At 44.1% G+C, this 22,955-nt stretch overlaps 1 protein-coding gene across 17 annotated transcripts in view; it reads left to right on the top strand.

Moving 5' to 3' along the window:
• Positions 1–22,955, top strand: part of LOC146651703 (titin-like) — a 175,950-nt gene that overhangs the window by 88,479 nt on the left and 64,516 nt on the right. For all 17 annotated transcript variants that reach the window (XM_085384072.1, XM_085384056.1, XM_085384059.1 and 14 more), the window contains 43 exons: positions 208–355; positions 460–637; positions 748–869; positions 1,521–1,808; positions 2,142–2,438; positions 2,529–2,715; positions 2,830–2,945; positions 3,073–3,372; positions 3,529–3,828; positions 3,934–4,039; positions 4,220–4,416; positions 4,570–4,878; positions 4,978–5,256; positions 5,481–5,780; positions 6,089–6,391; positions 6,488–6,684; positions 6,760–6,943; positions 7,355–7,657; positions 10,052–10,351; positions 10,702–10,820; positions 10,947–11,124; positions 11,255–11,539; positions 11,757–12,050; positions 12,184–12,483; positions 13,012–13,193; positions 13,523–13,652; positions 13,803–13,993; positions 14,253–14,682; positions 15,017–15,322; positions 15,554–15,735; positions 15,947–16,076; positions 16,258–16,409; positions 16,489–16,636; positions 17,496–17,661; positions 18,051–18,202; positions 18,662–18,958; positions 19,140–19,439; positions 19,842–20,156; positions 20,238–20,386; positions 20,612–20,762; positions 20,863–21,144; positions 21,242–21,544; positions 21,708–22,010. In XM_085384072.1, the coding sequence (XP_085240198.1) occupies positions 208–355; positions 460–637; positions 748–869; positions 1,521–1,808; positions 2,142–2,438; positions 2,529–2,715; positions 2,830–2,945; positions 3,073–3,372; positions 3,529–3,828; positions 3,934–4,039; positions 4,220–4,416; positions 4,570–4,878; positions 4,978–5,256; positions 5,481–5,780; positions 6,089–6,391; positions 6,488–6,684; positions 6,760–6,943; positions 7,355–7,657; positions 10,052–10,351; positions 10,702–10,820; positions 10,947–11,124; positions 11,255–11,539; positions 11,757–12,050; positions 12,184–12,483; positions 13,012–13,193; positions 13,523–13,652; positions 13,803–13,993; positions 14,253–14,682; positions 15,017–15,322; positions 15,554–15,735; positions 15,947–16,076; positions 16,258–16,409; positions 16,489–16,636; positions 17,496–17,661; positions 18,051–18,202; positions 18,662–18,958; positions 19,140–19,439; positions 19,842–20,156; positions 20,238–20,386; positions 20,612–20,762; positions 20,863–21,144; positions 21,242–21,544; positions 21,708–22,010 (9,859 nt within the window). The remainder of the gene's footprint in view (positions 1–207; positions 356–459; positions 638–747; positions 870–1,520; positions 1,809–2,141; positions 2,439–2,528; positions 2,716–2,829; positions 2,946–3,072; positions 3,373–3,528; positions 3,829–3,933; positions 4,040–4,219; positions 4,417–4,569; positions 4,879–4,977; positions 5,257–5,480; positions 5,781–6,088; positions 6,392–6,487; positions 6,685–6,759; positions 6,944–7,354; positions 7,658–10,051; positions 10,352–10,701; positions 10,821–10,946; positions 11,125–11,254; positions 11,540–11,756; positions 12,051–12,183; positions 12,484–13,011; positions 13,194–13,522; positions 13,653–13,802; positions 13,994–14,252; positions 14,683–15,016; positions 15,323–15,553; positions 15,736–15,946; positions 16,077–16,257; positions 16,410–16,488; positions 16,637–17,495; positions 17,662–18,050; positions 18,203–18,661; positions 18,959–19,139; positions 19,440–19,841; positions 20,157–20,237; positions 20,387–20,611; positions 20,763–20,862; positions 21,145–21,241; positions 21,545–21,707; positions 22,011–22,955) is intronic.

The following is a 22,955-nucleotide window of genomic DNA, read 5'->3' as shown; positions in this document are numbered from 1 at the left end:
GCGCTTTATAAATAAAGTTATTGTTATTGTTAGCAGCAGTGTTGTTAGGTTTCAGGGCCTGGCTCAAACATGGCACGTGACATGTTGGCTTTTTTATTTTTAAAAACAGAAAACATCACTTCCACAGTGTGAAATAATGTTCACAGACCCAGAAGTCTACCCAGGTCTGAGTTTATTTGCTCAGCAGTGACAGTGACATTTTTCCAGGTGGCTGCTGGCGTCCTTGACCTGGAGCACACGGTAACAGACGTGATTGAAGGAAAGGAGTATCTGTTCAGCGTCTCTGCATGCAACAAGTGCGGACCTGGAGAGCCAGCCTACATCGATGAGCCCATCAATGTCTCTTCTCCTGCAAGTGAGTGTTTTTACACTTCATGTGAAATTAATTGTCTTTGAGTGGAGAAACTGACAGATAACTAGAATCTCACCTGTTTCACGTTCACGTATTTTCTCCTGCAGCTGTACCTGATCCACCTGAGAACCTTAAGTGGCGCGATAAGAGTGCCAAGTCCATTTTCCTGTCCTGGGAGCCTCCAAAATACGATGGTGGTGCCCATATTAAAGGCTACGTGGTGGACAAGTGCCAGCGTGGTACAGACAAGTGGGAACCCTGCGGTGATCCCCTCCCTGAACTCAAGTAAGACTTAAGAACTTGTAACTGCCGGTTAAGTTTTTTGGGCCACACGTTATTAGTGTCCTGTCTTTATTTTGGTACAGCTGGATATATTATATGATTTGAACTCACAGGTTCCAGGTTACCGGCCTGGTCGAGGGCCAGTGGTACGCCTACAGAGTCAGAGCTTTTAACAAGCTGGGAGCCAGCCGACCTTGCAGGGCTACCGATGAGATCCAAGCTGTGGACGCTAAGGGTAGGACGGGTTGTGCTCTTCCAGACAGTCACATGACGCTGCAGCCACACACTGCACAAAAAGTGCAGCAGTATAATTTATTTTTGTAATGGATTCTGCAGACTCACTCAGAAATGTGCAGCATCTCTCAGTGATACAGGAGCAAATCTTTCTTATGACAAATAAAAGAATAAGTGAGAATGTGTGGATTTTAAGGATATTACCATCAAGGTTTCAGGCATAGTTGTGATAATATAATATAAGACACATTTCATTTCTCCAAAAGGTGGAAATTCATTTGTTAAAGCAGAACAATTTTATAACTAATTGGCTTAAATAAGCAAAATTATATATAGTTCAGCCAAATAAAATGCAGTATGGCACATATCTGCCGAGAATACACAGTTTTGCATGAACAGTATTTAGAAAAAAGGAAAAAATATATATATTTAATGTACAAATATACAAATCTGGGGAAAAGAGGAATTAAATACATAAATAAATGGTGTTATGTATTTACAGTTTGGGTTATTGCATGTAAAATTAAATATTGGACAGTTGTGAGTTATCGAGGGGAAACTGAAATGAACATATATTTATAGAAGCACAAATTGAAATGAAACACAGTAATGAAGTTGGGACAACTGTGACTATGTTTAAAAATTCCTACAGAACCTCCTGAGATCCAGCTCGATGTGAAGTTGCTGGCTGGATTAACCACCAGAGCTGGCAGCAAGATTGAGCTTCCTGCAGATGTGAAAGGGAAGCCCGATCCCCGGGTGAAGTGGACCAAAGCAGACGTGGTCCTGCGGGCTGATGACCGCATTGCCATCGACACCCAGCCAGGACACTCGAAGGTTTCCATTGACAACACCACCAGAGGAGACACCGCCACCTACATCATTGAGGCAGTCAATGCCTGTGGACGAGCCACTGCCACTATTGATGTCAACATCCTGGGTACAAAAGCTGATTTCTTATCGTAGAAGACAAATGATAGCTGTGATGGCAATGAAAACATGAGAGTAAACTTCCTTTACTGTAGAAATCCTAGAGTTCCTTACAGCTACAGGATTTTCATGCTACCAGGTGATTTTAAGTTAGTCAGAAAATGGGAAAAGCATCTCCTTTTTTGATTAAAGATATGAAAATAATCTTAGCATAACATACTGGACAGACCATTTTATAGGGTTATCCTATATCGCCGAGCCTGCTAAGCAGTTGTGGCACCTCCAGATGTCTTGCATTACCATTATCTTGGTTATGATTTTAATTTTGGCCCCTCCTCTTTAGATAAACCGGGCCCTCCAGCTGCTTTAGATATCTCTGAAATCACCAACGAATCCTGCGTCCTGGCCTGGAACCCTCCCAGAGATGATGGTGGGTCTCCCATCACCAACTACATTGTGGAAAGTCGTCAGACTGACAAGGAGGAGTGGGTCAAGCTGTCAGCCACGGTGAAGCACACCACCTTCAAGGCCACCAAGCTCACAGCATTGAAAGAGTACATTTTCAGGGTCAGTGCTGAGAACCAGTATGGCATTGGTGAACCTGCAGAGCATGTGCCAATCACTGCCAAGTATTCCTTCGGTACGTTGTTTTATACTACTCTCCGGTGATTTATTTCCAGCCTGTGCAGGTGAACCGTAGATAAATCCTTTTATTTTTCATCTGTTTCAGATCCTCCGGGTCCCCCAACCAGAATCACTCCCTCTGACATCGCCAAGGACGCTGTCACTCTGACCTGGTTAGAGCCTGACGAGGATGGCGGTAGCCCCATCACTGGATACTGGATTGAGAAGTTAGATCCGGAGAGTGACAAGTGGATCAGATGTAACAAACTACCCATCACGGACACAACATTCAGGTAACTAAGTACCTGAAGGTACAAGTGGCAGGAGTGATGGTGAAAGTCCTTCAGCTAACAGTGTGGACCATTTTTTTGTCAAGCATGTTTCTAACTTTGAATTTTGGGCTGCAGGGTAAAGGGTCTCACCGCCAAGAAGAAGTACCGCTTCCGTGTTCTGGCTGAAAATCTAGCTGGACCTGGAAACCCAAGTGCAGAGACTGATCCCATCCTCATCAAAGATCCTATTGGTATGTCACATGTCAGTCAATCTACTTAGGCTGAGTCAGATGTTGTGGTATCAAGATTATAATTTCCTTATTGCAAAGCACAGCACAAAGATCAGGAAATAAAAGTATTCATATAACTCTTCTTCAGATCCTCCATGGGCTCCTGGTAAACCTGTCATCAGGGACATTGCCAAGACCTCAGCCCTGTTAGGATGGACTCGTCCAGAGCACGATGGTGGGGCTAAGATTGAAGGCTACATCATTGAGTTCCAGAAGGCTGGAAGCGAGGAATGGATCAAGATTGCAGAGGATGTTCCTCAGACTGAGCATCAGCTGAAGGGTCTAATAGAAAAGCAAGAATACTCTTTCAGAGTCAGGGCCGTCAATAAGGCTGGTGAGAGCGAGCCCAGTGAGCCCAGCGACCCCGTGGTCTGCAAGGAGAGACTCTGTAAGTTGATACCAGTGTGAGCAGTGGGCAGCAAATGACGTCTGTAGAGGTTATAGACTATAAAATATAAGCTATCAAGAGTTGTTTTCATTTGGAAAACCATACGACCTTGAATTTAATTTTTTAAAGTAAAAGTCTTTGTGTTTGCTTCAATAGATCCTCCATCAGCTCCTCAGTGGCTGGAGGTGGCGAACATCACCAAAATTAACGCAGACCTAAAGTGGCAGCCTCCCAGCAGTGATGGCGGCTCACCCATCACCAACTACGTGGTTGAAAAGAGGGACGTGAGGCGGAAGGCGTGGCAGACTGTCGATACCACCGTCAAGGAACAGAAGTATACGGTTACCCCTCTCAACGAAGGATCGCTGTATGTGTTCCGGGTTGCTGCAGAGAATGCCGTTGGGATGGGTGAATTTTGCGAGCTGGAGGATGCCGTTCTTGCCAAGGACACTTTTAGTGAGTTTTTTAAGTCAGCATTGGTCTTCCCCTTTTAATTTACTTCTTTGTGAAACCCAAGGAACCACTATCTCTACGTGTTAATGCTTTTCACTTTTTCTCCAGCAACTCCTGGACCTCCTTATGCACTGACAGTGGTGGAAGTCACCAAGAGACACGTGGAGCTGAAGTGGGAACCTCCCAATAGCGATGGTGGAAGACCAATAACAAAGTAAGACAAACTGCTGTAAAGCCATTCAGACGAGAACAATTATAGGACACTTTTTGGTGGGTTTTTCCATAAAGCAGCGCATTCAGGCTTTCAGTAAGAGAACTCTAAAGTGAGACAAAAGACGTGGTTTATCTCATACTGTTCAAGAGCTGTACTTGACAAACACCATCTGCCTAACAGGTATGTGATTGAGAAGAAAGAAAAGGTGGGAACTCGCTGGCTGAAGTGCTGCAAAACTCCGGACAGAAAGACTCAGTTCAAGGTAACGGATGTTGATGAAGGTTCAGAAGTGCAGTTCCAGGTCAGAGCTGAGAACGAGGCTGGAGTTGGAGATCCAAGTGAACCCACCGTGATTCTCACCATTGAAGATCCAACCAGTAAGATACTTTTAACTGTATTTCTTTATTCTTTTGGTGCTCAGTGTATTTAAGCAGGGATATCCCCCCAAAATAACCCCAACAATAATAAAATAAGGACAAAAAGTTGTTGACTTTCTGCAGATAAATGCATGAAACCTCCTTCCTCTCCAGGTGCACCATCACCTCCACTTGAAGTGGTCATCCCTGATGCCAGCAGGGAGCACATCAATGTCACCTGGAAGCCTCCGGTCAAGGACGGGGGTTGTCCTGTCACTGGGTACCATGTGGAGGTGGCAGAAGCCCGTCCAGAACTAAAGTGGCTCAGGGTCAACAGCAGACCCATCAAGGAGCTAAATTTCAGGATAGATGATGGAATCAAACCTGAGAAAAAGTATGTCATTAGGGTTCGGGCCATCAACTCTGTCGGAGTCAGTGATCCCTCTGATGTCTCTGATAAGGTCGCCACCAAAGATCCTGACTGTAAGCAAGGACGGAATTCAACTTTAGAACTTCAGAAGAAGTGAACTTAAAGCACCGATAATACAAATCTAAGTAATAATCCTGTGTTCTTCTCACAAGGTGCTCCAACCATGGATTTGGAAGCAAAGGACGTGATAGTGGTTGAAGGTGAGAAGCTGCACCTGAATATTCCCTACAGGGCAATCCCGACACCCAAGATGGTTTGGCAGAAGGACACTGTGGAGTGTAAGGCCGGTGACCGGCTCTCCCTGACAGTGGAGATGAACAGCGCCCACCTGGAGCTGCTCAAGTGCAGCCGCGGTGATGCTGGCACCTATGCCATCACTCTGGAAAACAGTCTGGGAACTGCCACTGGAACCGTCAATGTCAAAGTCATCGGTAAGGCGATTCGATGCTTAGGACATATAACGCTGTTAATATGCCGTTCAGCGATGGTGTCCTCTGCAAACCAAATTTAAAGTTTACCACCAACAATTTCCAAGTTTGGATTTAGATCCATTCTTAGTCTAAAAGTCCTCAAGCAGACTCACTATTCACTATCAGACACAGACACTCTGCAGCAATCTTCTTAAACAGTTTTGCTTCTTTCCCAAACCGTGTAGGACTCCCTGGTCAGTGTAAAACTATCACCTCCAGTGACGTCACCAAGAACAGCTGCAAGGTCAGCTGGGAAGCTCCAGAGGATGATGGCGGCACCCCCATTGTCAGCTATACCCTGGAGCGCCGTGAAGTGTCCAAAAAGACTTACATGCCTGTTATGTCAGGAGAAAATGTCCTAACAAGTACTGTCAAAGATCTCTTTGTCAACTGTGAGTACTACTTCAGGGTGAAAGCTGTCAACAAGGTCGGAGCGGGACAATATCTGGAGTTACAAAACCCGGTCATTATAGAGGAAATAAAACGTAAGTTTCATTTTATGTTCAACAACTAAAATCTGTTTTATTGCTTTGAGCATTAACATTACCATTTCAGATAAAGTTTAGTCTGAAAAAGCACATGAATACTTTCCAAACTATGCTGCAAGTGAAATGATCTTCATAAACTGTCCCGTCAATACAAAAATGAGGACCGATTTAGTCAGGTGATTCTGATACAGGACAACTGACAGGGGGTCCAAGCAGATCAAGTGTAACTCCTAAAATATGAGGCATAAACAACTGGAACATCAAAACATCAGACATTGACTCTGTTGTTAATATTGATTGCACAGAGAAACCAGACCCACCCATCCAAGTGGAGGCTCATGACCCAACGTCCAAGTCCATCACAGTCACCTGGAAGGCTCCAGACTACGATGGCGGCTGTCCCATCCAGGGCTACATCATAGAGAAGATCGAGAAGGACGGCGACCGCTACGAGAGGGTCACACCAAGCCTGGTCCCTGGTTTCTCCTACGTGGTGATGGGCCTAAAGGAGGACATGGAGTACCAGTTCAGGGTCAGAGCTGAGAATGCTGCCGGAGTCAGCGAGCCGTCACGCAGCTCACAGCCCATCAAGGCTGCAGACCCTGTTGGTGTGTGAAAGTCAAATGCGCTAACATCAGTGACTGTCACAAGTAAATGTGTATTTATGTTGGAGCTAACATGTCAAAATCGTTCATTCCTTGCAGAAAAACCCAAGGTCACCCTGCACGCCCGTGTTCAATCTGGGCTCTGCATCAAGAAAGGTGAGGAAATCTGCATTGACGCCTACATCTCTGGCTCCCCATATCCCAAAGTCACCTGGCTGAGAAATGATGAGGATGTCGCCAAAGAGCCCACCAAGAAGTTCATTCCTGTTATCAAGAAGAAGAAGACCAAAGCCAAGGTTTGTGTCTTCACTGAGACATCTGAAAGTCCTGAATGTTTCAAGTGTTTCAACCTTTCTGATTTCTTGCTGCAGGTTCCAGAACCAGAGGAGGAGTTTGTGACTCCCCTGCGTGAGCGTCTGGGTATAGACCAGACCAAGAAGGGACAATCTGCACTGATGATCCGTGATGCCGTCAGAACCGATCACGGCAGCTTCACTATCAAGGTGGAAAACACACATGGTGTTGCCACCGCTTCCTGCGTCGTCAACGTCCTAGGTAATAAAGTTTACCAATTAACTGGAGGCCACATGATTAGATTTCATAACTGGTATATTCACACAGTTAAAAGCGTCTGTGAGCTTCTCCATTATATGCAAGGAATCACAACAGATCCACATATTTAACTTTGGCACAGTGTTTCTGACATAAGCCTACCTGGGATTCTTTCTTCTCCCAAGTTTGATTCAGAAATTGACTTCAGTTCAGATTTTTTTCTTATAGAACCAATTCTTAACAACAGTCGGCTCAAACCACTTTTCAGGTAGGGAGTGCAATATCAAAGAGAAAACCTCAACAATCTTGATTAGGCAAACATGTTTACTACAGAGCCGCTAGCAGAGTTAAACAATTATTCATTTCCAAAATGCCATTGAGATTAAACATTGGCTTGACTGTCTTGTATTGCAGACAAACCTGGTGCTCCGATTAACTTCACCTTTGATGAGATCAGGAACACGTCGGTCATCTGTAACTGGGAGCCTCCTGAGGATGATGGTGGCAGCGAGATCCTGAACTACATTCTGGAGAAGAAAGACAACAAGAAGGACGAGACTGGCTGGATCACCGTCACTTCTACCCTGAAGGGCACCAGCTGCCCCGTCACCAAGCTCATCGAAGGGAAGGAGTACATCTTCAGAGTCACTGCTGAAAACAAGTATGGCTGTGGTCCACCGTGCATCTCCGAACCACTCGTCGCCAAGAACCAGTTCAGTGAGTAAAAGCATAAAAATAATAAAGACTGTGATGACTGATAACAATCAGCTGTAAAAAAACAAACAAACTTCAAAAGTAATTATACCTCCTTTTTTTAATGTAATTTAGTGGCAATTCAACGGTGTCACAATAACGTATTTTGGACTTTAAAAATATAAAAAATACACAAATTTCTTAAAATTGATTCTTTATATTTTGTAAGAATAATTTGCATTTATTAACAGATGCAAAAATGTCTGAATTACTGCAGTTACTGGTATTTCTTTAAAACATGTTCTATGTCACATATGAAAATAAGCATCTATGCAGTATGTAAATAAAATCAGTGTGTTATTTATAAATCTGTTTAGCTTTTATTTTTAATTATTTCATGTATTCAACATTTTGTGCTTTCAATTATAAGTAATTTTTTCCGTTCCGCAAAGGTTGATTCTGTTCATCTGGACATTTCAGCGGGAGAAACATTTTGTCACTCATCCAGGTGACGTCTTCAGTCTCAGCTGACTGCAGGTCTCAATCTTATAAACAGTACATTTGCATAATGACTGAAACCAGCCCACTGAAGGAACAATGGGCTGGGAGGTCAGTTCACTGATCATTAATATACAATTTGACATGATCATTGAACAACCACTGATCCATGGCCATGAGTCCCACTCACAGAGAGTTGAGGAATGGCTGCAATCACAGCATTGTAAGATGGAGACAGATGGACACTTAGGCCCCTCCTCGATTCAGAGATGGTCTTTCCCTTTTAAGTAAATGGCCTCCTCCTAAACGGTTGTCCTTCTCTCCTGGATCGGCTGGAGCTTTCTTTGACAAAAGTCCAGCTGGGATAACCACACTTACTCAGGGCCTTCTTGATGTTCTTCTGCCTCCCTGGCTGCTGTGTCAGTGGGGATGGTGTTCGCTCTGTGTTGTAGCGTCCTGATGACGCCCAGTTTGTGCTCCAGTGGATGATGAGAGTCAAACCTTAGATACTGATCTGTATGTGCAGGTTTACGGTACACGTCAGCTTGTAGATGTCCTCCATTACTGATGGAAATCTCACAGTCTAAGAAGGCTAACCTGCCACTGTTCATATCCTCCCTGGTGAATTTGATGTGTCGGTCCACCGAGTTAATGTGATCCGTGAAATGGGGAAAGTCCTGAGATTTGATTGTCACCCAGGTGTCATCCACATACCTGAACCAATGGCTTGGTGGTGTTCCAGGGTAGGATAGCAAAGCCCTCTTTTCCACTTCTTCCATGTACAAATTGGCCACGATGGGTGAAACTGGGAGCCCATGGCACACCCATGTTTCTGCCTGTAGCACTGACTCTTGTATGTGAAGTAGGTGGAATGAAGACACAGTTCCAAAAGCAAACTCTTAGGTTTATATTGTTGGATTGTCATTTATGCTTAGAAATATATAAGCGCTCGTCTCGGGCATCTCCCTCGTGCACGTCATCATACAAAGAGCTCTGGTGACTTGTTTTTGCTGTTGTAGTAGAATTGTCTCGTACCAGCAATAGGTCTGTGCTAGACAAACCTATCACAAACACACTTGGTCGATGCTGAGATTGATCCTGTTGCTGAGGTTGGGGTCATCCTGTAATCTCTTATGAACTACCTCCGGTGCTTCAGTGACTGGCACACAAGTGAAGAGAGATGTAACATCATACGAGACCATGGTTTGATCTGCCTCCATGATGGCATCTCTCACCTTCTCAACAAAATCCAGGGTGTAAGTGTCCATCTGTCACCATCTTACAATGCTGTGATTGCAGCCATTCCCCAGCTCTCTGTGAATGGGACTCATGGCCATGGATCAGTGGCTGTTGATCAGTGGTTGTTGATCGATTGTCAATGCATATTAATGATCATAAACTGATCACAGTCCATTGGTGCTGGTTTCAGTCATTGTACAAATGTGCTGTTTATAAGGTTGGAGACCTCAGGTCACCTGATGATGATGAAACGTTTCTCGCACTGAAAAAATCCAGGTGAACAGAATCAACCTTTTGGGATTTACTAGCTGGATGACTGAGTGTGCATCCAGACAATATTTCACATTATCCATTTTTAAATACTAAAAGTTAAATACATCCTTAAAATACTCATTAATTCAATTTTTAATGATCAGTTACAGGTTATAGTGAAGTTAAAAAATATGGAAACAATTTAACATGATTGACATAAACTGACTTTTAGTTTCTGTTAAAACAAATGATATGTTAAAGCAGTTGTTTTTCTTTATACAACCAGCAACATTGTTTGACTCTGGCACAATATGGCACAACCTTATGGCCATATTGTGAAGGTAACAATGAAGACATCTCTTCCCTGTGTTCGTCAAATGTGCAAAGACCGTTAAATATAAAGTCACCTATATTCTCCTTTGTGCTCAGGTCCTCCTGATGCTCCCAACACTCCCAGAGTCCACGAGGTGACGGCAAGCACCGCGCACATCTCCTGGCATGAGCCAAAGGACAATGGAAGCCCCATCCTGGGTTACTGGATCGAGAGGAAGGAGGTGAACAGCAAACACTGGACCAGAGTCAACCGAGCCCTCCTCAACTCTCTCGAGGTGAAGGTGACTGGCCTGATGGAGGGCTTGACCTACATCTTCAGGGTCTGTGCTGAGAATCTGGCTGGCCCCGGGCCCTTCAGTGATCCGACCGATCGCATTGTCGCCATGGATGAAATCCGTGAGTGCAATACCAAAAGAGAACTTCAAAGAGAAAGCTCACATTTTCTTAAGTGTAGCATCAGATTTTTTGGTTTGATCTACTTCTTTCTAGTCATCACACCTGAGATGAGTAAAGTTAACACATTCTTATGACCGATAAAGATGTTTCAAAAGTTGTCCTGCAAACTTTATTAAATCTTCAAAATCTTCATCGACAAGAAATTATTTTAGTCTTTTTAATTATCAAAATTATGAATGACACATTTCTCATAAATAGAGAAAACTGCATATATGCTGCTGAAGGAAGAACTTGATTGTGTAACAGTAAAGACCAAGTGCAGCCTATCATTGTTCCACTCTTCCACTCAGTGCCTCCTGGTCCACCAATTCCATGGATCGTGGACACCGGGAAGGACTCTGTTGTTGTGGCGTGGAAGCCCCCGCTGTACAATGGTGGTGGAGACATCCTGGGATACCACGTTGAGAAGGTCTGAAAAACTCTGTGAAGTAACCTCCTTGAATTACACATTTAATAATCAGTAAATCTCCAACTGTGGGTCTTTCTTAAGAATCATGGATGTGGACGTGGTCAAACTCTTGTGCTCTTGTCACAGGTTCTGGCCGGAGAGAAAGACTGGAGCCGCAGCACCGAGTTCAGGTGTAAAGAGCTGACGTACACTGTGACCGGCCTCACTGAGGGAGCAGATTATTATATCCGGGTTCTTGCAGTCAATGACGCAGGCCCAGGAGCTCCTGGTGTTACTGAACCCGTTACCGTCAAAGAGCCCCAAGGTACCAGAAGTTCTATTACAGGGGCAAGATGCACTTTTACATATGCATTTTTAATGTGGGACAGTGTTTATAACTGTGCCTCACAAAACAGATGGCTTTCCAGTTCTGATTAACGGCTTGTGTCCTGCAGAATCTCCTGTTGTGGATTTCGATGACTCTGTGAAGAACGGCGTCATGATTAGGGCCGGCGAGTCTCTGAGGCTTCCTGCTGTGGTCCGTGGTCGACCCCAGCCAGAGGTAAAATGGGCCAAAGATGAGGCTGAAATCGACAAAGAGAGGATGATTGTGGAGACCGTGGGGAAGAACAGTACATTGTTCATCAAGAAGGCTGTGAGGGCAGATCACGGAAAGTACCAGATCACCGGCACCAACAGCAGTGGGAGCAAGACCGCCGAGACAAGAGTGGATGTTATGGGTTAGTGTTACATAAATTCAGTTATTTTAGGACTAATAAACTTGCTTTTTGAACTCAGAACACAAATGTGCATTTTTTTCTTTTGCAATCCAGAAGCACGTTGTGGTCTTTGAAGGGAACGATAGAACTGACTTCAGATCAGACTTTACTGTTGAAATCTAAATTATGTGATAAAAACTGTTATGTTCACATGAAATATTTTTCCTGGTTCCTGCAGATGTTCCTGGGCCGGTGGTTGACTTGAAGGCTGTTACAGTTACCAAGAAGAACATCGTCCTCACCTGGTCTGACCCCGTGGATAATGGTGGCAGCGATATCATTGGTTATGAGGTGCTAAAGAAGGATGCCAATATGAAGCTCTTCCGCCAGCCCATTGAGACTGCATCCTGCAAGTGTGATGTCCAAGGCCTGCTGGCTGGCGAGCAGTATGATTTCAGAGTCATTGCCAGGAACAAGTATGGTGATGGACTTCCAGCAGACCTGGGTCCCATCTTAGCTGAGGATCCAAAAGGTGAGCTTGCCAAATATGTCTTGATGCTGCTGTTAGCTCACACTTTAGGGCATTAATTAAGCCTGATGAAAAATTCAGTGGCCTGATGATCCAATTTTTTCAGTGATGGCTAAATTCTTTCAAAATGTTGCAGGTACACCATCTGCCCCAGAGAAACTGCACTACACCAACAGAAGCAAGAACACCATCACTCTGGCCTGGCAGCCTCCTCGCACTGATGGTGGCAGCCCCATCAGAGGATACTATGTGGAGAAGATGAGGTCTGACAGCACCGAGTTTGAAGTGGCCAACCGCAAGATCTTCACTGAGTGCTGTGGAACCATTGAGAACCTGTCGGAGAACCAGGAGTATGACTTCCGTGTCAAAGCCGTGAACGAGGTTGGAGAAGGAGATCCATCCAAAAGAATCACCGTCAAGATCCAGGATGATGAGAGTATGTTCAAAGTCTTAAGGTCCTATCACATTCACATGTGCAAAACCAATAGAAATAAAGCGTATAGCTGCGCAAAGTTCAAGCACAATATGAAGGAAAAGATTCTGTGCGCTTGAGTTCGAGCCTTTAAGCCTTCAACAGCTCTGCGGACCTCAGGAGGAAGGCAGTGTTGTGGAAAGGACACACTCTTCACTAGTCGGGATAGTTACAAAGCTTTCTTCTTTATGAATAAGTGATGCATGTTTTATGAAATATTTGAGCATAATACAACACGAACTCTCGTAGAGGATTTCAAATCAACGAGATGTTTTGAAATGATAAGCAGGCACGTTTATAGTACACGTAGAGTGGCTGCAAAAAACAGACTTCCAAGCAGAGGCCCCACAAATTTTGGGCCCTTGGCTTTAGTTAGCAGTCAGTGCAACACATGCCATATCTGATGTGAAAGGGCCTAAAGGTTATGATGATACTTTACTTTTGTCAGGCTGATAAAGATTTGACACAATTTCCCAATTTTGTTGGCCAAAGTTGCTCCCAGCATTACAATCTTGAAATTCATCAAGAGCAACGCCATCAATGTGAGGAAAGGCGCCGCCATCGACATCCCAGCAGAAGTGAGGGGACTTCCTCTGCCGACACTGCAGTGGATGAAGGATGACGTCGTGATCGAGAAGACCGATGAGGAGAAGATGACGATGGAGACTGAGGAGGTCAGAACTAGTTTTAGTTTTATGGTATTATTATTCAGTGGAGCTACTGGTTTCACAGGAAGACGTTCCCACATTTATTTACTTATGCATGTACGTTTGCCTATGTTTTTGTGTGACGAATGAATTTAAGCCACACTGTTGTTCCTTTGTATCTATTTGTCATGTTGAATGTTGGAGCAATGGAGAACATTTTTTACTGTTTCATCATTGGCACAGTTAATATAAAAGCAAAATCCTGCTTTACAGAGGATGAACGGATCTCTGACCCTTCGCACTCTGGATTTTAGAAATAGTTAGATCCTCAACAAATTAAGTTGTTTTATCTTCAGGTGGACCGGACAACCATAAGGACGAAGATCGCCATCCCAGAAACCATAAGGCAGGACAAAGGCAGCTACAAGCTGGTTGCTGAAAACTGCCACGGGAAAGCTCAGCAGATCATCAAAGTCGAGATCCTCGGTAAAACCTAAAATTCTGTTTGTATAATTTTAATGGCTTGTGTTTAACACGGCATCTTTTCCAATGTTTCACGTTAAATATGCAGTATTTAAACATTATTTTTCATCCCGAATTGCTGAGCTGTACATGAATTTAACACTGCATTTTCAGACCGTCCTCTTCCTCCACGGAACATCGTGGTCTCAGACATCAAAGCAGACTCGTGCTACCTGACCTGGGACGCTCCAGAAGACAATGGAGGAAGCGAGATTACTAACTACATTGTTGAGCGCAGAGATGCAAGCAAGAAAAAGTCTGACTTTGATGTTCTCACCATCAACCTCATTGACAGGAGATATGGGGTAAGACTTGGCTGCAGAGCATGGATGCTACACAGACTTATTCAAAATGAATAATAATGAATCATTTTGTTGTATTAACGATAAAAGCAGTTTGTCTACAGACAAATACACAAGTCAAAACATTAAAAACTATTCCAGTAATCAAATAAGAAACGTTTCTGTTTTTATTAGAAATGTTATTATTATCAAAATAGTCCTACACAAACAGCTATTCATCCTTAATGCCTGATCAAGAACAAAATGTGTCCTGCTTCTTCAGGTGTACAAACTGGACTTGAATGGTAGCTACCAGTTCAGGATCAAAGCTGAAAACAAATATGGCGTCAGTGATGGCTGCGACTCAGAGAAAGTCCAGCTGCGGGATCCATTTGGTCTTCCTGGACCTCCACGTAATGCAAAAATTATTGCTGCTACAGCGACCACAATGACCGTGACTTGGGATCCCCCTCTGGACAACGGTGGTTCCACCATCCAGGGATATTGGCTGGAGAAGAGGGAACGTGGTGCTGTGTACTGGGGTCGTGTCAACCGAGCTCCAGTCACCAAACCGGCAGTGAAAGGCCTGCAGTACACCGTGCTGAAGCTCATAGAAGGAACAGAGTACCAGTTCAGGATTTCAGCCTGCAATGCTGCTGGTGTTGGACCGCCCAGCGAGGCCACAGAGTGCCGCTTTGCTGTGGATCCATGCAGTGAGTGACCCCAGAGCAGCTTTGTTAATCCATGATTCAGATTTAGACTGGAAGACAGAGATTTGGATAAAAACACTGCTTTATATTTTTGGGTTATTTTTTTGCGCTCTAATTTAGATGATTTCATATGAGTAAAACCAAAGTTCCCTTTTCATTCTGTAATAATGAAAGGACGCAGACACACCAATGGCTAAAATCTCCAAGACTAGGTAACTCACACGAAACCATTCTAGGTGATAGACAGCACTTCAGGTTCAAAATGTGCACATTGGATTATTAGGTAAAATAAAAAAGTCAAGTTAGACAGCCTGACCCCTCCGTTCTTCTTCCGTAGACCCTCCAAGCATACCTGGAAATCCTGAAATTAAAGACAAGACCAAGAACAGCGTCACTCTAACCTGGACCCCACCGGACAAAGATGGCGGGAGCCCAATCAAGGGTTACATTATAGAGGTTCATGAGGAGGGCTCTCCTGATTGGAGGAGAGTGAATCCTGCTGATAAGCTCCACCCCTCCACTGAAATCACTGTACCTGACCTGAAGGAAGGCAAGAAGTGCAAGTTCAAGATTTACGCGGTGAACTCTGCTGGAAACTCAGAGCCTGCTAGGACTGGTGACATCCTGGTTCAGGACATCCTGAGTAAGAGATACAAACACAGATAAGAACCTCTGTTTAATACAGACCTGGACATAACAGACATGTTTTCATTTTCACCAGAGGTTTAATATTCTCATTCTGATTTGTGCAGCATAATTCAATACCGATTTAAAAGCAGAGCTTACATTAAGGACAGGATCAAACAGGACAGTGTGCCATGTGTGTCATGAACTCAAGGAAGGCATGTATTCCTCCGATGTTTTTTCTCTCCAGTTGAGCCAACGGTGACTCTCAATGTGACTGCTCACGACCTGCTAAACTGTAGAGCAGGAACGACCATTAAGATTCCTGCCACCATCACCGGCCGACCCGTCCCCAAAGTCACCTGGACTTTCGATGGAACGGCTGAGACTGAGAAAAAGAACGATCTACACACTCTGCCGATTGACTCAGAGGTCAGACGTCCATATATTCTGTCCAAATGACATATTTTAATATTTTAAAATATATTCAGCTCATTCCTCTAAAGAAGGGTTTGAAAGATTATTCAGCCCTAATAATCTTAGAAGACAAAAACTTTACTGTTTTTATGGTTTGCAATCTGAATTATGGCTCAGCAAAGTTAGTGCTGAATGTGTTAAGGAGAGGGTGAAATTCTTGTCGCAGATCCATTCCACCGACACAACCTCAGTGATTGTGATCCCAGCCTGCAAACTAAACCACAGTGGCAGATACATTATCAACGCAGAGAGCCCTGCTGGACACAGAGTGGTCAAAGTCAGAGTCAGCGTCCTCGGTAAGGCTTTTCACACTGACACACCTGGCAGGGTGCTACAAAGTGTGTAATGACTACAATAGAAGTAAATATACAAATTAAAGAAGGATATGTTAATTAAGTTAATTATGTCCAATTAGCAGTTTAAAATATGCCAAAAAACATTGAGTCTCTCTGTCTTTGACTGATTGTTACCCGGCAGACCTGCCCGGACCTCCCAGAGACCTGAAGATTAGTGACGTGACCAGGGGAACATGCAGACTCACCTGGAAACCCCCAGAGTGTGATGGAGGAGAGAGGGTTAAGAGCTACTTTATTGAAAAGAAAACAGCAGAGGGAAAAGCATGGACCAAGGTACAGCCTGCAGAATAACGCACATTAAGCTATACACTGTTTTGCTCCCATGTATTTGACGCTGATCTTGTTCTTCCAGGTAAACCCGGCCTGCGCTGCTCAGTCTCTGGTGGTGCCAGATCTGAATGAAGGCCAGGAGTACTTTTTCCGTGTACGTGCTGAGAACCGCTTTGGGTTTGGCCCCTACATCGCAAGCATTCAAAGGACCAAGGCCAGAGATCCAATCCGTACGTTCGATTTTTATTATCATCTATTGTTTCCTGCTCTGGCTCATCTAAACAGATGGGTTTTATACACAGAAACCTTTAGTATAGCATAATACCTTACCGTTTGTACACAGTGTGCAAATCCAATATAAACCAAACTATCTTATCTGTTTTCTACTTTTGTATCGTGATGTTCAGAGCATGTGCAGATGATACTGTCAGACATACACAGAAAAAGCGCACTATTCACAGCAATGTGACCTTAACAAACATCTAACAAAGTGTTGCTGAACAAATTAATATTGCTTCTGTACACTGTAATTTGATTTTATAGTGTAGACCATAGGTGTCAAACTCTGGCAGCCTACTTACATTTGGCCCACGAAGCTATGCCAAATTACTATCAGAGCTGGCCTGCTGGTATCATACAGCTAATATATATATTGTTTAGTATTAAGCTTTGCTTGTTCCATATTCAGTTTTTCAGCAAAGCGTGTTTGAGTCCAAAAGAAAAGATTCATTCTTATATCTGGAGGATTAAATATATTTCAATAAATATTAACGTCAGCCCGCGACTTTGTTCCAGTTTTGAATTTTGGCCCACTGTGTATTTGAGTTTGGCACCCCTGGTTTAGACTGACTCTAAACTCAATTTTAACCCACACACTAGTTATGTGATAACAAGACTAACTTTTCAGACACAACTGAAATCAATAAAATAAATCTTGAGCACTATATCATAGAAGAAAAGGGTATATCCTGAATTTGATCAAATCACGACAGAAATGACATTCATCAGCAGCAGCATTACTCCTGATGAAACAAGTGTTATGTACATCGTGGCTGCTTGTGATCTGACACCAGTCTGTAATGTCTGCAGATCCTCCCGATCCTCCAACAAGGTTGAAGATCCAGAGCGTCAGGAAGGGCACAGTAACTCTGACCTGGAAGGCTCCAAAGAACGATGGTGGTTCACCTGTAACCCACTACAGCGTGGATCTCCTCTGCTGGGACAGCAGTGGCACCCAGAAGGAGTCCTGGAGGAGGTAAAACTTCACACATCTGCTCTCTTGGTTTCTGCTGAGACTCGATTTGAGAACATGTGGTATGGACTTACTCTGACTTTCTGACTACAGACCTAAATCTGTTAAATGGTAAATGGTAAATGGCCTGCATTTGTATAGCGCTTTTCTAGTCCCTAAGGACCCCAAAGCGCTTCACACTACATTCAGTCATCCACCCATTCACACACACATTCACACACTGGCGATGGCAAGCTACATTGTAGCCACAGCTGCCCTGGGGCGCACTGACAGAGGCGCCCCAGGTCTGGAAGATTTTTTTTTTCTTTGTAAGCCAATAGAGACTCATCTTTACCTTTTCGAGCTGCTGTTGTGTTGGCTTTGGCTGTAACTCCATGTTGTGCTACATCCAGGTGCAACAGGAGAGATGTGGACACCACCAGCTTTAAAGTGGAGGACCTTACAGAGGGAGATGAGTATGAGTTCAGGGTGATGGCTTACAATGAAGTCGGACCCAGCCGACCTTCATCTACTGCTGGACCAATCATCATCCAGGACCAGAGCTGTAAGAGAAATTTAATAAAATGGGCAGTGGAGCTGCAGAGTTTGATTTTCAGTTCAGTATTGAGTCCGTTCAACAGCTCCTTATATTGTCACTTAAAACCCTACATAACGTGCACCTCTGCACATATGCAGTTACACTGTGTAGTAACAGTACACTTCAGTACTTTAGTCATATTTGTCATTTTATGGGTGCTAACCTGTGAAATGTGATGGATGCAGAGCTGGATGTTCTGTTTGTAAATTATGTCCTTTTTAACCTCAAGTTACAGTGTCCCAACAGCAGTATGTAATGACTATCAGTACCTTTCATAAAATAAACAAAGCCCAATATTTTATGGACATTACCTTGAGTATTGCCCATATTTACTTTCGTCAGTGTTAGATTTCCACCTAGAAAGACAAGCTGCCAAAATGCAATTAAAAAGCAAATAACTGTCAAATCCTTTATTTCGTCCTCCAGGTGCTCCATCCATCGAGCTGAATGAGTTCATGGAGGTGGAGCAGGGCTCCGACATTAGCATTGTGGCCCAAATTCGTGGCTGTCCATTCCCTACACTCACCTGGTACAAGGCTCCGCCCCACAAGTCCGACGCGAAGGTGGAGGTTCAGTACGACGAGCATATAAATAAGATTGTTTCGGACGACAGCTGCACACTGCTCATCCAGCAGGGCAAACGTCCCGACACAGGCCTGTACACGCTGGTGGCTTCCAACAGCCTTGGCAAGGCCTCCAAGGAGATGAGGCTCAACGTGCTCGGTACAATCACAAAACACACCGCAAATATATCTAAAATATCTCATGTTTTATTTTAACTTTCATATTAATTATTTATTTTCATGATAGTCGGTGTGGTGGAGTAAATTGCTGGAATTACAGTTATCGTTCACCAGAATAATTTCCACAGCATTATTTGAGTCTTGATTTTGTGTGCCTGCAGGCCGTCCCGGTCCTCCCTCTGCTCCCATTAAGTTTGAGGAGATTGGAGCTGAGAAGATCACGCTTTCCTGGCTGCCGCCGAAGGACGATGGTGGCTCCAAAGTCACGAACTACGTCATCTGGAGGCGGGTGGCCAACAGAAAGACTTGGGTGCCTGTCACCAGTGAGCCGAAAGAGCGGATCTGGACAGTGGAGAACTTGATGAAAGGACATGAGTACGTGTTCCGCATTATGGCACAGAACAAGTATGGAGTCGGAGAGCCATTGGACAGTGAGCCCGAGGTGGCCCGAAATCTCTACAGTGAGTTTAACCATCTGACTCTCAGCAGCAAACAAAGCTATGAAACCATTAATGGGTCGATTTAAAGTCAGTCACGTTTAAGGAAGCTTCATATACAGCATGCAATAATATAATTCTTTTCACATCTTCTGTTGCATTGTTATGCTAAACGACAGCAGGAGGGCTTTGTAATAGAGGATGACACTCAGAAAACATACCAAGCAGTAATCCATCTTTTAGTCATTCTTAACCATCAGCACAATAATAGCTGTGAGATTTTAACAAGTCATGCGAAACTATCAAATCAAATGTTCTTATTTAAAAGTGAAAGTGAGGATCAAAATGTAAAAGATGTACGGGTACGACCTGCATCAGGCCTTCTAATCCTCTAACCTTTGATGCTATGTGTCTGCGCACCTGCAGCTGCACCTGGTCAGGTTGAAAAGCCGACAGTTACCAGCGTAACCATGGACTCCATGACCGTTAACTGGGAAGAACCTGAGGACGATGGGGGGTCCCCGATCACTGGCTACTGGCTGGAACGCAAGGAGACAACTGGCAAACGCTGGACCCGTGTCACCCGCGACCCGATCCGTCCCATGGGCCTGGGCGAGTCGTTTGTGGTGAGCGGACTCGTTGAGGGATCCCAGTATCTATTCCGAGTCTCTGCCATCAATGCCGCAGGGCCCGGACTTGCCAGCCCTCCCACTGACCCCATCTTTGCCAGAGACCCTATCAGTAAGAATTACACTCTGAAATCACTAGAATTCATACAGGTTTTAAGGACACAATATTAACCACCTCTGTCTCCTCCTGTAGCGCCGCCATCTCCTCCAACCCCAAAGGTTTCTGACTGGACAAAGTCTACAGTGGACCTGGAGTGGATTCCTCCTCTGAAGGATGGAGGCTCCAAGATCATTGGTTATTGGGTGGAGCACAAAGAGGAGGGCACTGAAGCCTGGGTCAAGGTAATACAGTTCTACAAACCAAACATCTGATAACTTCATTGACTGGCACATCTATCATGAGGCCAAACTTAGCAAACAAAAGAAGCCAAATCATTTCATGAGGTCCCAACCCAACATGAATAAACCGCAACTTCTCATGAAGCACAAAGCCTTAGTGTCTTATTAGAATAAACCATTTAAACATTCGTCTGTTTGTTAGATCCACTCCATTTTCATGTCTTTTAGGCCAAGGACACGGAAATCCGTGGCACCCGGTTTGTGATCACTGGTCTGAAGACTGGTGGTAAATACAGGTTCAGAGTGATTGCCTTCAATGCTGCTGGCAATGGTGAGCCAGGAGAAGTCCCAGAGGTTCTCGAAGTGAATGACAGAATTGGTAAGTCGGTCCGCTAATTTAGTCAAAGTTCTCCCAGCAATGACTTAAAAGACCTATATGGAGTCCTTTTGGAATAGACTACTGAGTTTCTTCCTTCCAGTTGCGCCTGAGGTCGACTTGGATGCCTCGGTGAAAGAAAGAATAGTGGTCCACGCTGGCGGCGTGATCCGAATCATTGCCTACGTGTCAGGCCAGCCATCCCCCGATGTCACCTGGAGTAGAGATGGAGCTGCACTGCCTCCTGAGGCTAAAGTGGAGACCACAGCCATCAGCTCATCTCTTGTCATCAAACCTTGCACTAGGAAACACCTTGGTGTGTACACACTGACCGCCAAAAATGCTGGAGGAGAGAAGACAAAGAAGATCACAGTGGAAGTTCTGGGTAACACACTGTTTTCATTAAAATGGAATTGTTGGACATTTAAAACCCACAGAAATTGTAAATATGTATTTATTACGTTTGATTGTGTCCTTCTTAGATGTTCCCGGGCCAGTAGGCATCCCCTTAGTTGCAGAGAACCTGAGCAGTGACTCCTGCAAAATCAACTGGTTCTTCCCTGAGAATGATGGCGGCTCACCTATAAGCAACTTCATTATTGAGAAACGTGAGGCTGAGCGCAAAGCCTGGACGTCGCTGTCCTACACCGCCAGCAGACAGAACGCTGTGGCTCATGACCTCACACCTGGAAAGGCCTACTTCTTCAGAGTAGCTGCAGAGAATGCCATCGGTATTGGACCCTTTCTGGAGACTGCAGCTGAGATTGTCGTCAAGGAACCCATCAGTGAGTTTAATTAAACAAACATAGTGGCCATTGGACACTAGAGGTCTTTTACTGCACTAAAGAAATGAAGAAGGTTATCTGATCCAACCAAGAGTACAAATCTAAATCACTAAGCGAGTTCCTGTCTTCAGATGTGAAGAATGTTTGTATGTTTGTTTTGTAGGTGTTCCTGACCGACCAGAGGAGGTGGAAGTCACCAAGGTCACCAAAGATTTGATCAGCATTGCTTGGAAGGCGCCCAAGTATGACGGTGGCTCAGAGATCACTATGTATATCCTGGAAGCACGCATGATTGGCAAAGACAAATTCACTAGACTGACAAAGGAGCACCTGATGGACAGGAAATACACCTACGATGGCCTCAGGGAGGGTGACACCTATGAGTTTAGGGTCATTGCTGTCAATGAGGTTGGCCCCAGCAAACCGTCTTTCTGCACCAAACCAGTCACCTGCAAGGACGAGCTGGGTAAGCGGTTGTCCATATTAGAACTGCATTATTATTGGCAGCGAACAGGGTTCAGTAAAACATGCCAGTGTCATCAACAAAAAATAAAAATGAAAAACAGTGAAATGATTGATTTCCATGAGGAACATCATGTCAGAAGATCTCTGTGAGAGGCCACTTCTTTGTCATATACAATATAAAGCAACCTGAGCAAACTGTTATAAATAAATATATAAATATAAAAATAATATTGAATTGAAATTTCATTTCTGGATTCACAGATCGTCTTCATCAGGTTACACAGTTTGCTCCAAAAATACAGTCAGAATAAAAGTTTTTTCACGTTACATAATAAAATGTTCTTAGTGGGTCTTTAAATTAGGTAAACACAACCTGAGATGAACAGCAACACAACATGTTGCACCATGTTAACACTAAGCCAACATGGAGAAGCAGTGAAAAAAAAACAGTATACCGTATTTCCCGGACTACAAAGCGCACCTAAATATTAGCCGCACAAGCTAAAATCAGGGGAAAATCCTGTTTTGTACATACATTAGCCGCACCTGACCAAAAGCCGCAGGTGTTTCAATGTTGACTTATCATATGTAAGAGAATATGCACAAAGGGAATTGTCAGGAAAGAGATGGCTGTTTGGAGACATCACTTTTATTAATATTTTGAAAAACAAGTTATGGGTACATATTTGCACATGTAGTACATAACAGTAGCCTACAGCACACCAGAAAAATAGATTCGGACTACCTTTTAGGCTCAGGTGCAGTGACACAGCTTTAACAAGAAGAAAAGTCAGTCATTCACCATCTTTCTCTTCTTCCTGCGCACTAAAACCACCAAAGTCCTCTCCTCCAGTGTCGGATACAAACAGGCTCAGGATGGCTTCGTCATCCACTCTTCTTCTCTCCTTCGTTGTCACTTTCAAAACCAAAGAAATCCTCATTGTCA

The sequence above is a fragment of the Rhamphochromis longiceps genome, linkage group LG16 (genome assembly GCF_057381845.1).
Source record: "Rhamphochromis longiceps isolate RC_006_pf linkage group LG16, R_longiceps_female_GT1.1, whole genome shotgun sequence".
NCBI lineage: Eukaryota > Metazoa > Chordata > Actinopteri > Cichliformes > Cichlidae > Rhamphochromis > Rhamphochromis longiceps.
Note: the sequence above shows the minus strand (reverse complement) of the source record. Positions and strands in the feature narration are given on the sequence as shown.